Here is a 19268-nt window from a genome sequence, read left to right as displayed (position 1 = left end):
GCTCTTATGTGCCTTGATATTGTATAAATACCCCCCCTCATTTGTATTTAAAAATTTTCCAAGAAGTGTTTGAGCAAAGGCTTTAAGTTTCAAAGGTATAGTCTTGAGTGAATTTCTTCTTAGAGAAGTAAGTATTTATAATCTTTAAATTTCTATTTTTATGTATGATTCTATGTAATTAATTGAATGATCTTGTGTGGTATATTGATAAAATTGTGAAAGCATGATCATGGATTGATTTATGTTGTTATTAAGTGAAAATAATGTTATCATGTATATGTATTATCCTAAAATTGTGGACAATTAATATAGATTAAATGCTTTATAACTGCTATTTTCATTGATTTTATGTTAGTTTTTTAACTAGATATCTTTATCTTTCTATCCATATAATTATTGTTCAAAAACTCATTGTATGTTAATTGTTTTGATTTTTTTGAACTTGGAGCACTAGTATTGGAAAATTCTGACTTCCAGTAATAGTTCCCACTTCTATAACTTATTTCATAAATCATAATTCAAATGAACTTTAAACATTATGTGATTTGTATTTTGATAGGCATATATGTCTAGTTTCAGTATGTTAAAACTTGTAATTCTTAACCTTATATTAAAATCATTAAAATTCATAGAGTTGGATTGACATAATCCTAGAAACTATCCCCAAAATTGTGAAGGTTGATATTGAAGTTAGTTTAGGTTACTTTCTCATCACTAAATACCTTATAAATTTTATTTCTAATTCCACTATTTCCTCTAATCCTCAAAGTTTGAATTGCTATTTTGATACATGTATAATTGAAGTTATAAATTTTTGAATCAGCATACCTTTGTTTATATCGCCATTAGACAGTTTTGATGTTTTTGTGGAAAAATAAATTTTTAGGGGTCATTTTATACTCGAATTAATTTTGTGAAATTTTATATTGGATGCCAATATGTTTATAATAGTTTTTTTTGCTAATATTTATGATTTTTCTAACATACTTATAGCTAATTAGAAATTGATGCACAAATTAGCAACTGTACCAGTTCGTACAAGTAATATAATGAAAAGTAGAGTATCGTCTCACAGAGATTGTATATCCTATTAGCTATCGAAATTATTCTAACCCTAATTTATTTGAACAATCGAATAAGCGGATTTAGATTAAAAAATAAAATAAAATAAATATGCAAGCAGTAATAGAAATCACTAAGAGATTAAGACATTAGGACATTTGATTTCACCATAACCAATCCAATTTAATCCTCCATCTATGCTATTAAAGTTTATTACCCATGTTGATAGTGAATTTTCCTAATCTATTCAATATAATCTCTCGAGTAATATTAAAAATACCTTCACATATCAACCTATTATATCGCTATGTGAATTTAAATATGCAAAGATTCATTAAACTCTATGGAAATTCTTAGAAAAACTGCATGAATCACGTTGGCACATCTCTATCTTTCGTTCAATTCATTGCATCCATTACATAGAGCAAAAATACTTAAATCTCCTCTCGGTCTCATTATGTATCCTTAAATCATTTAAATATTAGCTGGATATTTAAAAGTATTAAACACAATAATGAACACTCAACCATGTAATAATAAACTAAAAATAAAATAGATTTATGAAATTAAATTTTCATAGTTAGGCTACATCGTAGCCCTAGCAAAATAAATTAGTTAATGAGAATATAAAGAGAATCCATGAATTTAATTGGGAACATTCAAAAAAGACAATTGAGAAAAGAGAAAGAAAAACTCAAGAATTAATGCGTCTTCCTCCTCCAAATTATTCTTGCTACTCTCGACTTTTGCTTAAAAGTGCGGCTGCTGCTTCCTTTCTTCTTTCTTCGGCTTGTGGTTCTTGTGGCTGCTCCCACCTCTCGGTTTTTTTCTCTTCCTTTTATATTGCTCAGCCCCTGAATCCTTAAATCAAAAGGATTTTAAAACAAAACAAATCTAGCCCACCTTTTAAGCCCATGCACGTGAATCATTTAAATTGTCAATTAATTCTTTAATGCTCCCCACATGCATGCATGCTTAATGGTTAATTAAATCTTCCTTGATTTATTTATTTTTATTTATTTTCCTTTTTTCTTCCACCACTAGTGATTGTTTTCATTATACTCCAATTTGTTTCTTCTTTTCGCTTCGTTTCACTTAAATATTCCCAATATTCATACAATGATAAAATACAAAAAGTAAGATAAAAATTAATATATAATATAATTTAACATAAAATTAAGTTATAGAAGTATTAAAATAATATAAAAATTATTACCACACTAGAAATCAACTCCTATAAGATGGTCGAATGTAGTTTGGTAAATTGATATACTTGAGTTGGAGTTAATGATTTAAGGATGTTGTGTATCCTATTAAAGCCAGAATTGTATATGATATTAATAAGAATCTCATCTTGATAATTATAGGCCAAGAATGAACTCGTGTGTTTGGGTTATTGTTAGTTGCTTCGGATCGAAATAAGTTAATTCATGTATAGTATTTGTTATATATATGTAATTATGTATGACAAGAATATTGTTGTTCATATATTTTAGCAATTTGTTGTTTAAAGTATTTTATTATCATTGTTTATAATAATGAGTTACATTTTGGTTTAAAGTTTATTTAAATTTTTTTAGATTTGTTTTTAAAATGTCTTTAAAATACTTGTGTTCTATAAATTGTTTTCCTTAAAAATAATTTGCAAAGTTTTGCCAATTAAATCTCTTATAACAGTTTTTATTGATCTATTATTGAATGATTGATATTGAATGATTGATATTGAAAGATTGAAAATTATTTTAAGGTTTTGGTTTATTGTCTATAGTTACCGTTACTGATATGATTGAACAACTAACCGCATTGCGTGCACTTATTGACGATTATTGCAGGGTAAAGTACCCCAATTGAACTACTGGGCAAGTCACTGGGATTACAGATGACATACTAAACTACTAGCCGGGTCACCAAGAATACATGTGACACCATGAGGCATGAGCAAACTGAACAAATGGAATTTTATTGATAAATGATTTCTTAAATGATTTATTTATTAAAAATGATTATCATGTTATGGCTTAATTGATTATAATTTTTATTTTACATATGTATTAGATTATAAAATGATTACTAATTTCTCATTTATGACACTTCATAATAATTATTATGCATTTTATCGTATTAGTAACCTTACATATGAGTTTACTTGCCGAGTTAACGGCTCACCCCTTATTTGTAATATTTTGCAGATTAATTTTAGAGATGTGGGCCTTTTGGTTTAGAGAAAATGATTTGTTAGTTGAACACTTTAGTCATTTTCGTGATGAATAAAGTATCATTACTTTAGTTTTTACTTAGAGATGAATTTGGTATTGAAGGATAATTGTTATATTTATTGTTTTAGAGATTATGTTTCGGCTATGGACATTATTGGATATTATTGATTTTCTTTTGGAAATAGTAATAAGATTTAATGTTAAGAGGCTTCATTCCAAATTCCTATTCCAATTCTTGGGTGAATTTAGAGTGTCACACAAAATGTCATAGAGCCAAAGTTATTTGAGCAAGAAATGAGCTACATGATATAAGTAAGATATCATGAGACTTGTTAGAAAATCGATGGGTGAAGCAGGGCCACAACTAAAATGAAATTAGAAGAAAAATGAAAATAAGCACACATAGAGGACACCAAAAATTATGTGATTCGACTATTAGTTTACGTCCACGAGTGAAGACAGAAGGAAAATATTTCACTAGTGAAATCAAGATTACGAATATTGTAATATTTTTGACTCACTACCCAGTATCCCAATACACCCAATCTCTCACTCACTAATCACTCAACTCTCACTTGACTTTTTCTCTTCTCAAAATGGATCTGAAAAAGAAGAGAAGAATTGGACGTTGAAATGAGGAGAAGCATCCTCCTTTTACAGTCAAAATTTAGCTACTATGCATTTTATTATTTTAATTATTATTATTATTATTATTTTCTTTTAAAACTATCCGGCTCCCTCTTTCTTCTTCAAATATATTAGCTTCATTTTTTTCTTTTTCTTTTTTCAAAAGAAGCTGTTGCCAAACCATTTTCCCTTCAAATATTTACAGCTTCTAGATTGGTGGGCTTCTAGAATTTAGCACGCCAACTTTGACATTCTCCTACTTGGAGATTTGATTGAGAACCAATCAATCTCCACACCATCCTTTATACTTCGATGTTGTCACATTACTTGCGTTTTTGCTAGGCCACATGAGGATCTACTCCATACAAACTTGTCAGCATTGATTGGCTTGGTCATAACATCTGCTAGGTTCTCTTTTGTATAGATTTTCTGTAAATCCACACTTTCATCTTCCATTACTTCTCGAACAAAGTAATATTATACTTTTATGTGCTTTGTTATGGAATGAAATGTTGGATTCCTTGCAATGTGCAAGACACTCTCATTGTCACAAAACACACGAATTTTCTCTTGTTTGTGCCCGAGCTCCTCCAATAACCTTTGCATCCAAATAGCTTCCTTGCAAGCTTGTGTAGCTGCCATATTTTACTTCTGTTGTAGATAAGATCACAACGGTCTGCGGTTTCAAAATTCAACTTATAGCTGCTCCCACAAGTGTAAACACATAGCCAGTAGTATATTTTCTTTTATCAAGGTCTCTTGAAAAATATGAATCCACATAACCTCTAACAGTAAACTCTGATCTTCCATAACATAATATAACATCTGATTCACCATGTATCGACTGACTGCTCCCACTGCTTGTGCAATGTCCGATCTTGTACAAATCATAGTGAACATTAAACTTCCCACTGCTAATGCATACGGTACTCGAGACATATCATTCATCTTTGCTTCATTGCTAGGACACATACTTGAGGATAACTTGAAATTAATAGGAAGTAGAGTAGAAATTGACTTACAATCTTGCATATTGAAGTGCTTTAAGATTTTTTTTCAAGTAATTCTTATGAGAAAGTCAAATCTTCATGTTATTTCTGTCCTGGTGAATTTACATCCCTAGAATCTTGTTTGCTGGTCCCAAATCCTTCATTTTAAACTTCCTAGCTAACTGTGTCTTTAATTCTTTAACGGCTTGTTACCAATATGTTAACCACATACAAAAGCAAAATGATGAAATCATTATCCTTAAACCTCATATAATATGCACAATAGTCTGAACTAAATCTATTTATCCAAGGCTCATGATGAAGGAATCAAATCTCTTATACCAATACCTTGGCACCTGTTTGAGATCGTATAAAGATTTGTTCAACTTGCGAACCAAGTTCTCTTTGCCTACTTAAGTAAAACCTTCTGGTTAGAGCATATAAATCTCTTCTTCAAGTTTTTTTTATGAAGAAATGTAGTTTTCACATCTAATTACTCTAAATGTAGGTCAAATATAACACACATTGCCAAGACTACTTTGACTGTCGTAAGTCGAACTACCAGAAAAAATATCTCATTGAAGTCAATACCTTCTTTCTGAGCATATCCTTTTACCACCAATCTTACACGATACCGCTCTACTTGGTCATTGCTATCACGCTTGATCTTATAGGCTCATTTATTTCCCATGACTTTTCTTTCGCGCGGTAGTAGTACAAGTTCCTATGTCTTATTTTTGTGTAGATCTTTAATTTCTTTCTATATTGCTGTCATCGACAAAGGAACATCTGGACTGTTTAAAGCTTCATGAAAAGTTAATGGCTTTCCATCCTCTGTTAGAAGACAGTATACAATATTGATCTCTGTAACATATTCCAAGTGCCACACTGGCGATCATCTCTCACGAGTTGACTGACAAACTTTTAGAGCCTCGAACTCGACTAGTTCCTATTCCTCGTGCTCTGATGTTGCTTCAAAAGAATCTGAATCTTCTATTCCTAAATTACTTTTCACATATACTAATACACCCTCTGACTTTTTTTTACAATGCTATCGTCCCCATCTTTTCGATGCAATTGATCTTTTATAAAGATAACATCTCTACCAATGATAATCTTGTGGCAGTATGATCCTACAGATGATACCCCTCCACTCCATCAGCATACCTCAATAAGACACATCTTTTAGATTTTAGATCCAGCTTTTCTTCTTTCTTGGGTATTATACATTACATACACAGGACATTCAAATGCATGTAAATGAGAGTAATCAACTGAATTTCCTGTCCACATCTCCATCGGTATTTTTAAGTCAAATGCTATTGATAGAGATCGATTAACCATGTAATAGACAATTTTGGCTACTTCTACCTAGAATGAGTTGAGTACACCAGCAGTTCTCAACATAACTCTTATTTTTTCTGTAAGAGTCTTGTTTATCCGCTCTGTCATTCCATTTTGTTGAAGAATGTATGCCACTGTGAATTGTCTTTAGATACCTTCTTGCTTACAGTATGCAAGAAACTCGCCATCTGTATACTTTCCACCGTTATCTGTCCTCAAGTACTTTATCTTTTTCCCGTATTCAAGTTCAACCCGCACTTTGAATTCTTTGAACACTGAAAAACACATCTTACTTTTTATTGATTGGATACACTTAACATCTTCTAGAATAATCATCAATAAAAGTCACCAAGTACTTTGTACCTCCCATTGATATGTCTGGTAATTCCCAAACATCAAAATAGACTAAGTCTATAATGCATTTACTTTTGGCAATATATCTGCCGAACTTCAATCTATATTGCTCACTTACAACACAATACTCACAAAATGATAAATTGAATGATTTGAGCCCCGAAAGCAACTTTCGTTCAGAGAGAATCTCTAAACCTTGTTCTGACATGTGGCCAAGTTTAAGGTGCACATCATCGCTGATTCTTCTTCATTTGATGGACACACACATTAACTTCCTGGAGTATTTCTCATTTGAGCATGAATAGATTAACACCAGTCTTTTCCTCTTTCATCAAAATAAGTGAGCCTTTGGCAATCTTCATAATCTCATTTTCAACATGGGTTTTACACGCAAAACTATCTATTTGTCCCAACGATAATAGATTTTTCTTCAGACTGCTGACATACTGTACCTCTTCAATTGTATGAATTGTACCATTAAATATTTTTATTTTGACAGTACCAATACCAGCTATCTCCAAAACATGATCATCACTCATGTATACAGATCCTTCTTAGATAGGTTTATATGTGTGGAACCATTTTCTCCGAGAGGTCATGTGCCAGGTAGCTCATGAGTCTATAAGCCAAACTTCATATAGTCGTTTTCTGCCTTCTAGAGCGGTTGTTGCTGTAGAGAATTTTGCAATCATCGGAGATACTTGCCACACACCCCTGAGCATTTGATGACTCAGGATCTTTACTCTTTCTTCTTTTCTGGTTGTTCCAAAACTCTTTTTTTATATGCCCTTTTTTGCCATAATTATAGCATTTGATATTCTTCTGACTTATTGACTTTAATCTACCATGATTGTGACTCCCACGGGGCCACATTCTATTGATCTCCCTTTCGTCATCGATAATGCTTCTGCTTATTGTGAACTTACTTACCGGTCTTATTTATTTTTTCACCTGCTCTTCTTATTTAATACTGAGGCTGCAACATCGTTGAAGACTAGGCTTGGATTTGTTCTTCAGATTGATGATGAGTGGATCATTCGAATATAGTAGACTCTAAAGTAGAAGCTCTGCACGTTCATTTTCCTCTATTTTATGACCTAGCGTTGTGAGTTGTGGAAAAAAGAGTCTTTAAGATGTTGATATTGTCAGTCACTGATGTAGATTTTGCCATTCAAAGAATATAAAGTCTTCTCTTCAAGAAGATCTTGTTGTGTAGCGACTTGGCCTTATACAGTGTAACGCCCAATTTTATTTATTTATTTATCCTCTTTTGCCCTTATTAAATTGAGTAGGATAGTTATTTTTGAGTGTTTGTGTGTGAGTAAAATTTATCGGATTGTTTTAAATAAGTTACGTAAATTATTAGTTTTTTAAAAAATATTTATTAATTACCAAGTATTTAAGAGAAAACCATCTTTTTAAGAAGCTGTTTTTTATTTTTACACCGTTACAAACCCTAGAAAGAAAAGAAGGAAATATAAGTCTTTGGAGAAGGAAAAGAAAGTTTTATCACTTCTTTTCTTAGTGTTTGCCTTAAGGTATTAAGTATTTTTTCGACTTATATGATTTATTTTTATGGAATTGTTTGCCTTTAATTACTTGTAGTATGATTTGGGTAATATATGTGTGTTTGTAATGTTGTGATGATATGAACAGTCTCTATTCCTTGCTTGAAATCGTTTTCTTTATTTAGAATCACGTGAATATCTTACATATCATGGAACTAGACATCCTAGGCTTTCCATTGATAGGTTTTGTGTTGAAATCGTCTGAGTATGCAAATTGTTATGGGTTTTCGAAGTTGGGTTACTGGTGCTGGAAAATTCCGATTTTCAGCAGCGGTTCTCAACTCTGGAAAATTTTCTATAAGGTTACACATCCTTTAAAATTATGCCGATTTTTGTGCCAACAGATCTATGTCTCCTATGCTTGCATGTTTAATTTCGTAGTTTTATTCTTTATGGTTGAATTACTAAAAATCGTAACATATTGCTGCTGCAAATCTGGAAACTGTTTTCCAGAATTTCAGAAGCTGAAACGTGTAACAGTTGGGCTAGTTTATGAATATTACAGGCCATGTTAGGATTTTATAATGAAATTTCAATCTTTCCTCTGTCTTTAAAAACTGGAATCGCGATTTTTGGGCATGTAAAATAAAAGATACGAATTTTTGAAATTCTGTTTTCAAATCTGGAATTTTCTGGACGGGTTAAATGTTCTCGGAAATAAAACGTTTTAAAATAGTTTCAGGAGTCCAAAAATTATGAATTTTTAATTATATGCTTTTTGAATGTGTCTTCTGTAATTAGAAAAAAGAAGCATATTATTTCGAGTACCAAAGAATATTTTATGAATTTTCTAAGTGGAAAAGGTCTGTTTTGGTCAGTGCTGGACAGTTTTTGTTACTTTGGTGAAAAGTCAAAATTCTGACTCGATTTGGACTTGTGCTGATTTTTTGTGAAATGTTTTATGCAATGCTATGCATGTTCATAGTGCCTCTGTAAATTTTCATGGTTTTCCGACATGTGTATAGGTTATTAAAAATCAGCATGTGCAGGATACTCATAAGTATAGGATATGTTTAGAATATATATAAGTATTAAGGTAGTATTAGTGTCTATGATTTAAGGATGATTGAGATTATGTTTAAGATTAGAGATGATATTGATAAGAATATTTTTATGATGATTATAGGACGAGGGTGAGCTCGTTAGTTGTTCTTGAGGTATTGAATTGATTGCTACGGATCGAGGTAAGTAGATTCATGCATGATATGCTCTATAATAAATGCAATTTATGTTACAAAAATTATGTTTAAATGGAAATTTTTACAAAACTGATTTCTAAAATATTTAAATGAATTTTGTAAAATAAAAACGCTTCTAAATGAATTTATATAAATGTATTTTAAAATGAATTTTTCTTAAGAAATTAGTTTTCTTAAACAAAATGTTTTCTTAAAGAATTTTCTAAAAGAATTAAATGATCAAAGAAAGGTTCTTAAATGTTTTAGAAAACTTTAAATGCTACTTATGAAAAAATGTAAGGTGGATTCAAAATGTTTTGGCTCATAGTCCGTAGTAATGTATATGATGTTAATGTTATGATGTTATGAAATGTTATGGCCAGCTTGCTGGTATGATGATGATCTTGTGCACAAGGATGTTACGAACAATGTGGGGTATAGTACCCTAAATGAGGAACAATGCAGGGTATAACACCCTAAATGATGAATGATGAATGATGAATGATGATGACTACGAGGCATGAGCTACCAATGTTTACGCTTTAATGTTTTTATAAATGTTTTAATGTTTTTATATGAATCCACCCCTTATGCTAAATGAAGATGTTGTTATAAAATGTTTAACGATACATGACAAAAGTTTTCAAATATTGTGCATGGATTTGCTTACCGAGTTTACGGCTCACCCCTCGTCTCTAATATTTTGCAGATTGATTAGAAATGTGGCGTGGGTGCTTAGATGGAGAATTTTTCTTAGTGGATCTTTGGAGTTGCTTTAAAGATTAAATTTGGCTAGACTTTTTATTTTGGATTAGAGACTTTACTTTGGAGGCTTTATTTCATATGTTTTATGTAAGGATTCAGTTGGAGTATGAATAATGATTGTTTATCTTGAGATTTATTAATAAGAATGAATGATGTGAGGTTTCATTCCAATTTTACCCTTGTGTTTTCATGGGTAATTTTTGGGGTGTTACATACAGTCTTATGAGAGTATCCCAAATTTCATTTGCTGACTTTTTCTCTGCCACACTTGATAACACCTCATCCACAAGTGCCAAGTATAGATCAACAATAGCATTGTCGTCCATCTAATTCTACTTGTTATCATTAGTTATCTCCGTGGGTCTTTCTCCAATTGCTACCAAGCAATTATTTTTCCTCAAAATAGTTTTCATCTTTATTTTCCACAACGAGAAATTATTCCCGTTAAACTTCTCAATTTTGTATTTTACCGCTATCACTTTTCACCACGATCTACCTTTGATAGAATCGGCTCCTACCGTTTTGCATGAACAGTAACCGTATACGTGAACAATGTCATATATGTGAACATTATACTCAACTTCAGAAATGCAACCAGCAACTCTGATACCACTGTTAGAAAATCGATAGGTGAAGCAGGGCCACAACTAAAATGAAATTGGAAGAAAAATAAAAATAAGCATAGACAGAAGATACCGAAAATTACGTGGTTCGGCTATTAGCCTACATCCACGGGCGAAGATAAAAGGAAAATATTTCACTAATGAAATGAGGATTAAAAATATTGTAATATTTTTTACTCACTACCCAATACCCCAATACACACAATCTCTTACTCACTAATCACTCAACTTTCACTTGGTTTTTTTCTCCTCTCAAAATAGATCTGAAAAAGAAGAGAAGAATTGGACACATAAATGAGGAGGAGCATCCTCTTTTTATAGCCAAAATTTGGCTACTGCACTCTATTATTTTATTTTTTTTTCTTTTCAAATTATGTTGCCCTTTCTTTCTTCTTCAAATATTTCAATTTTATTTTTCTTCTTCTCATTCTTTTTTAAAAGAAGTTGTTGCCAAACCATTTTTCCTTCAAACATTTACAACTTCTACATTGGTGGGCTTCTAGAATTTGGCACGCCAACTTTGACAAATCCAAAGAAAGCGCGGTTGGGTGAATTTGGATTGTCCCACAAAATGTCATAGACTCAAAGTTATTTGAGCAATAAAGGAGCTCCATGATATAAGTAAGATATCATGAAGTCAAAGAAAGCCCAGTTGCAGAAGAAAAATGCAGGACACATTATCTAAACCCAAAAGAAAAATTTAAAATTTTCAAAAACTCAATTTGAGAAGGAAATAAATATAGACTTCAGATAAAACTCTAATTAAGAGGTAACAATATATTAGAATAAGGAGTTTTCAAGGATTTAGGATACCTAAATTATATTATAAATAAGAAGCTTTTAATGCATAGAGAGCAAAAGGCAAATAACTAAAAAAAAAAAAAAAACTTTGTTGTAATTTTTATACAATAACGAAAGTTGCTCTTTCTATTTCCGTAGACATAAGTGGTGTGCACAATCTTTAATGGTATGGGTATCAATGTGCAAGTATACACTAAGTAATATACTAATGAGTATTCAAATCATTTCCACATAAATTGATGTTATCAGACTTGTTACAGTAATCTTAACAGTGCAATTTTGTTCTAAATTAAAATAAGACAATTTATGAAACTAATAAACTAATTAAAATGTAATAAAGAAAATTATCACGTCAAACACAAAGATATAACCAATGGGAATAGAGTAGTTGAGTGAATAAACTCACTTAATGACATTGACTATTTTTTCAATTACAGTACCGTTGATACAACATCTACTACAGCACTGGGCAGAATCTCTCATGCATCATTAGCTGTCGTCTGTTGGATATCTTATATCTAATGCAACTTAACAGTGACCAATTGTTATACCAATATTAAATATAACATTAAACGATCTAGACTCCATTTAGTCTACAAGGTAAATCTCTATGTCTAGTTTATCATTAATTTTAGATCAAGCACGACCCTATTCAAATCAAGATTTACTCAACTTGGTAAATACAATCTAAAACCAAGTATTGTCTTAATGAGATCCACTAGTTAGACATTGTTTTGTCTCTTTCTTAACTAGTGTCCACTAAATGGATGGTCAGCCGAAATAAAAAATTAAAATAAATACAATTAACACAAAATGTTATAGCATACACAAAGTAACATGTGTATACAAGTCAAATATCCATTAAGATCGTTTATTACTCACCTACAACCAAATTCAGTTCATAATTTGTAATAAAACAATGAAGAAAATAGTTTCAACCATCAAATACATCCCGATAGATAAAAAAAAAAAGATAATAAAAAGAACTGATTTCCATTGATCTCTGCAATTTCTCCTATGTCAGCCTTCAATCTATCTCTTGATTTTTGTTTTTCTTTTGTTTTCTTTGCGGTTTTTCCCTTAGGTGATGACTCTTTCTTTTCCTTTGCAAGCGTGCTTCTTTTATAGCTGAGAATTAGGGAAACCTGAAGTGTAGGGCTTCCATTTTTTGGAAACTTCAAATTGCAATCTTTTAGTTGATATGCGCGAAATCTTCTCTGTCATTGCTCCAAGATTGCTACAGTAACAATGCTACAGCAACGGCTACCGCATCTTACTTGAAATTTAAGCTTCTGGTCACCTACAATTATGCATATTATTTAAGCACAAATTATTTTAAAACAAACTAAATTTATTTAAAATAAACTAAAATGGATGCTTATGCAAAATATAACTAAAATACAATAAAAACATATCATTTACTCTCTAAGTATTATTGATTTAAGTATAAAAGTGTCATGATAACTCGCATTTTATAGAATTATCAGTAAGCCAAGCATTGAACTAAATAAATTGTCTGTGTTTTATTTTTTATATCGTCCCACTTATTTAATTTTCTAATCGATCAAAATCAATGTCGACACTTATAAAATAATCTAAGATGTACAATTATCGGTTAAATAAACCCTGACGGTGCAGGTTCTAAAAGTTTTTCTTATTGTGATTATTTTGTCTCTCTCCACTTCACTATTTATTGTGGAACTATTTATCTTTATTGTACAAAAATTTAATTAATATTGCATTGCAGAACTCTTGTTCTGTTCATGCAACATACAAACCGAAGTTCTGATCTTCCACCTCTTATACACAAATAGGACCATGGCTATAAACAGCCAACCTCACCTTGTATGTAATAAGTATACACACACATTTATTTAGTTCTTATACTTTTCTCATTTTGATATTATTAAAATACTCCCACATAAATCCATTACATTTCTTTCTTTTCTCACTTTTTCTTGTTTATACCTTGTCATTCACAATACATTTGAGGAATTTTAACACTCATGTCTACCTAGCTACCTCAAAACCAAAGCACAGAAAATAGTTAATAATTGAGAACTTTTCTGTCAGATATTTATGAAAGTTAATAATTGAGAGCTTTTCTTTTCAGCGAAATCAACGGAGGCTAAAGACCAAGAACAAAAGCAAGAAAATGACAGCAATTGACAGAAGAAAAACAAAGAGAGCAATTGTGACAAAGTAAAACAAATAAGAAAAGAAAAACAAATCACCGAAAGCCAGCGCAAAAGGGTTGTCACCAAAGTCATCAAAAGCATGCTGTAACAGTCGAGTTATTATTACTTATTAGCTTTCTTTACTTTTTGGAAAGTGACCTTAGCAAGAACGTTTGCATCCTAAAGAGAGTAGATAATCCGCATAGGCGAATAAGATTGCCAAGAAGTTGCTGTGTTAGAGGTTCGCTAGACTTATTTCTTTTCTTCAGCAGCATCCACATAAGTGAATTTTACTACCAAGTAGTCGCTGTGTTACAGGTTCGCTAAAGACTTATTTTTTTCCTTCAGCAGCATCGACCATGGCAACGGCAGCAACAAGATCAACATCAAACACGGAAACGAAGATGAAATTGAAGTTAATGATTGACAAACCAGCTAACAAGGTCCTGTTTGCCGAAGCCGAAAAAGATTTTGTGGATCTCCTATTCAATCTCCTTTATATGCCATTTGGTAGTGTAATCAGGCTCCTCAGGAATGCTGGCATGGTTGGCTGCACAGGAAACCCTTGCCAGAGTCTTGAAAACCTGCGTGAAGCTCTCTTGATACCCAATCAGAACAAAGTTGAGCTCTTAAAGCCGCTTCTAAAATGGGAAAAAGAATCTGCGCTCTTGCAGCCCCAAGCTTGCCCGCAACCTATGGAGAGAAAGTTTTACGCTTGCCAAAACCGTCATCATTGTGTGACAAATCAAATAGACACCCCGTGTCCCCATTGTTGTGGTTATTCTCTGCGTTCTGAGTTGCGGCAGGTGAACATGGTTCTGGAGGGCGGAATAGTAAAGAAATCAGTCGCTTTCACGGTATCAGATGATTTATCAGTGATACCAGGGTCAATGATATCAGGCATTGGCCTGCTACAAGGCAAACTTAAGGATGCTATTGGCGCCCTTGAGGAGAGAGTTGTGGATATTGGCCCTGATGAGGTAAGGAGTTCTTGAGTTAGAATCTTTATCTTGTTCGAATTTTGAGTTCAATAACAGAAAATTTTAATTTGAAAGCATAATTAAGCTACCATGTTGCTCTTTTCTCCCAACCACTGATATTGGTTTTGGGCTAAAGCATATGGTTTTTGTAACTCTCAGGTTTTGGAGCTGTTGAAAGCTTCATTGCAGACAAATGAAGCTCTCTCTACCGTCTTCCTTCCTCGTGAAGAAAGAGTTATTGGGATGAATGATTAGTGTTAAAAATTGTATGTTTATTAAGGGATAAAAATGTTATTTTGTGCTATTAATGTAATTTATATTTGTAATTGTCTAACATATTGTGAATTTCTAATTATTTTCTAAATATTTGATTTTGTGTGTTTATGAGGTAAAAATAATAATTTTATGTAATTTGAGGCTCCAAACAAATGTATGGATGTCAAATTTGGATTCCGGAAGTTCGAGAAATTATGTCATTGTCGAGGAGCCGTGACTTTTGTTGTAAAAACGGTAAATGTGGTAATTGCAAAATTATAAATTTTTATCATGTTAGGTATGGTAATTTTTAGTGGAATGTGTTGGATATGCTTGAGTGGATAAGTTAGGTTTATGTTTTATTAGTGGGATTATTAGTGGGACAAATGTAAGGTTAAGATGTAATTAGATTTTTTTTTATTTGTGTGGTGTGGATTTATCATGTATTAGTATAAATAGAGAGGGTGAACACACCTCTACATACCCTCTCTTCTCTTCTTTCCCCCAAAATCTTCTTCTTATCTCTTTTTATAATATATTTTCAATCAATAAAATTAGTTTTGTTTTAATTTTTAAATTCCTTTTTTAATTATGTGTTTTTCAATTGTAATAATTTTCTTTATTTCAAAAATGTTTAACTAAATATTCATAGTTAGGGGAAGGTGAAATTCTTAGTAAAAAAATATGGTTTAATCAAATTTTATTTTTTATTTTATAAATTAAATTGTTTTCTATTTAATTTTATCCATATTTTATATTTTGAAATTTTGATTTAGTGTAGATAAAAATAGGAATTTGGCACAATAAATTCTTAATATCTTAGTATAAAATATGGAAAAATGGTATTTTGATTTAGTGTAGACAAATTAAGTTTTGGCACATTAAATTCTTAATCCACAATAAAATAAATGAGAAAATAATTTTAATTTATACAATTAATCTTTTGGGAAATAAAAATAAAAATAAAAAGAATTTATTAAATTGTATTTATTACTAAGAGTGGATTCATAACTCTAACTAATTTATTTTATACTTTTTGTTAAATAAATTACATATTTATAAATTTTATTTTTATTTGGATAAACTTAAGTAAACAAATTAAATCTTTTCTCTGCGGATCAACCTCGGACTCACCGAAATATATTATAACTAGGCACTCTTATATTTGTGAGAAAATTAAACACTTTTAAGTCGTGTCAATGAAGATTAGATGACTCACAAAAAAATAAAATGCGCTGAGGGTATTTTGTTATGACATTAAGCTATAAGTCGAGCTTTATATATCCGTTTGGTTTGTTTATTACAAACCCAGTATACATTCTTGTTTCTGCGTTTTTCTTGATGTTACAAAACTATGTGATGAATTGATAATGTTAATATATTATGAATCCACCAATTTATGTTAAACATTATTGGAACTACTGGAGGCCTTACTGGTGTTGGTAAGATTATATGGCTCCTCTTCTAAGTTACAGTTTCGGAAAAGCATGAACTCTTTTAGTCTTTGTGTTATTTGTTTCTCTTTAACATGAAATTATTCTGATGATGAAAACAGGAGTCCGAAATTCGGTGATTATCATGAATGACATTAAAATTGTGTTCTGTTAAAACAAAGTGGAATCTAAAAGTTTTATTTGTTTTAGAGATAAGCTTTATGACCTAATTCTTGGTGGTCCTTTTAGCAAAAAGAATCTGATGTAGAAGAAATTAGAATTTCATCATTTTAGGTGTTTTTGAAATTTTCCATTTTAATCTCATTATGCATTTAGGTACTTTATTTCAATTTTAATTGTCGTTTATACTTTTATATCTGAGTTAATTTAAGGAAATTGATCAAATATTTAGAGAGGCCTTGTGATTCTTTTTATACCGAAGATAAAAGAAAGACATATATATCACCGGAAGTCATATATAAAAGAAAGCAATTCTAACAAATAAAGCAAAACAAAAAAGAAAAGAAAGATATATATATCACCGGAAGTCAGCACAAAAGGAAAGACACAAAAGTCAGCAAAAGCATGCTATAACATTCAAGTTATTACTAGCTTTCGTTTAAGGTAAAGATTTGCATATCACATATTGGTTCAAACTTCAAAGCATTTCAATGTTGTTAAAGCAAAGAAAACATCCCAAAAGCTAAGTGGGATGCTTCACTCTACAATTGATGCTCTCGGATTCGGAAGAAAACTCGGCATATGGAGCAGCCTATGTATAGTCTAAGCTTGAGATCGAGATTGTGCTCTGCATTTGATCATCACCTTCATTAGCAAAATAATAATAAATTTTTGCTACCAAATTTGTTTTACTTTTGCGAAGTGACTTATTACCAAGCGCTTTCGTATCCTAAAGAGAGTAACTAATCCACTTAAGTGATATTTAATTGCCGAGTGGTTACTGTGCTACAGTTCGCTAAAGAATTATTTCTTTTTCTTCCGAAACATCAACCATGGCAACAGCAACAACATCATCAGATTCTGAAACCACGAAGGTGAAATTAAAGTTAATTATTGACAAGCGAGATAACAAGGTCCTGTTTGCCGAAGCTGAAAAAGATTTTGTGGATATTCTGTTCAACCTTCTTTACATGCCATTTGGTACTGTCACCAGGCTTCTCAGGGATGCTCGCATGGTTGGCTGCACAAGAAACCTGTACCAGAGTCTTGGAAATTTGAGTGAAGCGCTGTTATGCCGCTGGTGAACACACCGAACAGCAAGGTTTCCACACTTTTCAAGCAAGTGCAAGCTCCCAGAATTTTAAAGAAACGAGTGAATGGCAAGAGAGAATAGAGAGGAAAATTCAGAGAAGAAGAAGAAACTAAGTCCAGAATTTTTATATCCCATCAAATACAACCATGGAAATACTTATAGCAGCAAGAATATGCTCACAGCTGTCAAAACTAAATAACAACCTTTCTCTATAACAAAAATTATTCTCTAAATAGCTAAGGCCGTTAGAAACCAAGTCCTCTGCTCATATATGCTCAGTGTGTGTAATCCTTGAACCATTTGGGAGGCTTCCTTACGAGACTTGGCTTGATGTTATCTTGGGGTCGGTTTTGGATAGCCTCACTTGAGTTTGCCTGGGCCTTTTCCTCGCTATTGATAGAGCTAGCTGAGTTGGGCTTGTCTAACTGTAATATTGGGGTTGTATCACCCTCCACTCCTTGAGGAATCACCTTGTCCTCAAGGTGAAAATTCGGGTACTGCTTAGTGAATTCGGAAAGAGCTTCCCATGTTGCATTCTCAGGAGCACAATCCTGCCACTGCACTAAAATTTGGGATTGTGGGATGCCATGAACCAACACTTGACGTTGAGCACAAATAGCAATGGGAACAGACATAGGCTGGTTATTGTAAGACTCGCTAGGTAGTGAGTGAACTTGTGAGGCATCCTGACCATGAAACGGCTTGAGAAGTGAGATGTGAAAGACTGGATGAATCTTAGAATCATGAGGTAAATCCAAGCGATAGGCCACAGCGCCAATACGCTCCATTACTCGAAAAGGACCATAATATCGCTTCGCTAGCTTGTTGGATAATCTGTTTGCAACTGATATTTGCCGATAAGGCTGCAACTTAACCAAAACTTGATCCCCGACCCGAAGCTCTAGCTCACGGCGATGAGCATTAGCCTTTTGCTGCATTCTATGTTGAGCTGCTCGCAAGTTGGTTTTCAAGGCTATCAGGAGGGCATCACGTTCCAGCAGCAATTCATCAAGTGCTTGGATTAAAGTAGAGCTCCCGGTATAGGAAGGAATTACAGGTGGCTCACGACCATACAAGGCCTTAAAAGGAGACATTTGGATGCTTGTATGAAAGCTAGTGTTGTAAGAAAACTCAGCCCAGCCTAAATAATCGAACCACGATGTCGGTTTCGCTTATGTGAATACTCGCAAATACTGCTCGAGTCCTCGATTAACAACCTCTGACTGGCCATCCGTTTGAGGATGATATGTTGTATTATGCTTCAATGTGGTACCACTTAACTCAAAGAGTTTCTTCCAAAAGCTACTAAGAAAGATAGAGTCACGATCTGAAATTATTGTACGAGGAAAACTATGGTGCTTAACAACCATATCAGTGAATAAAACGGCTGTTTTGCTTGCTGTAAAGTGTGTGGGTAGAGCACCAAAATGAGCTGATTTTGTCAATCGGTCAACAACGACTAAGATAACAGTGAACCCATGGGAAGATGGTAAACCTGTAATGAAGTCCATGGTAACTTCCTCCCAAACTAGTGAAGGTATAGGCAAGGGTTGAAGGAGTCCAGTTGGTGCCTGAGTAGAGTATTTTGTTTGCTGACACAATAAACAAGAGGCAACAAATAAC

The 19268-nt window shown here is 32.4% G+C and overlaps 1 protein-coding gene and 1 long non-coding RNA gene across 2 annotated transcripts in view; one reads left to right on the top strand and one right to left on the bottom strand.

Annotated features, from left to right (window-relative positions):
- LOC127901815 (uncharacterized) overlaps nucleotides 1-19268 on the bottom strand; it is a 43849-nt gene that overhangs the window by 20598 nt on the left and 3983 nt on the right. The window lies entirely within an intron of this gene.
- LOC102626127 (uncharacterized) lies at nucleotides 13866-15142 on the top strand. The gene is made up of 2 exons (XM_006485971.4): nucleotides 13866-14684; nucleotides 14844-15142. The coding sequence occupies exons 1-2, from the start codon at nucleotides 14064-14066 to the stop codon at nucleotides 14937-14939; spliced, it is 717 nt and encodes a 238-aa protein (XP_006486034.1). The 5' UTR covers nucleotides 13866-14063; the 3' UTR covers nucleotides 14940-15142.

The sequence above is a fragment of the Citrus sinensis genome, chromosome 4 (assembly GCF_022201045.2).
Source record: "Citrus sinensis cultivar Valencia sweet orange chromosome 4, DVS_A1.0, whole genome shotgun sequence".
NCBI classification, from domain to species: Eukaryota; Viridiplantae; Streptophyta; class Magnoliopsida; order Sapindales; family Rutaceae; genus Citrus; species Citrus sinensis.
The sequence above is the reverse complement of the archived record's forward strand: the minus strand, read 5'-3'. Positions and strand labels throughout refer to the sequence as shown.

Coding starts and splice junctions, on each gene's coding strand:
- LOC102626127 (XM_006485971.4), top strand. CDS start 14,064: ATGGCAACGGCAGCAACAAGATCAACATCAAACACGGAAACGAAGATG. Junction 14,685..14,843: donor TGGATATTGGCCCTGATGAG/GTAAGGAGTTCT, acceptor TGTAACTCTCAG/GTTTTGGAGCTGTTGAAAGC.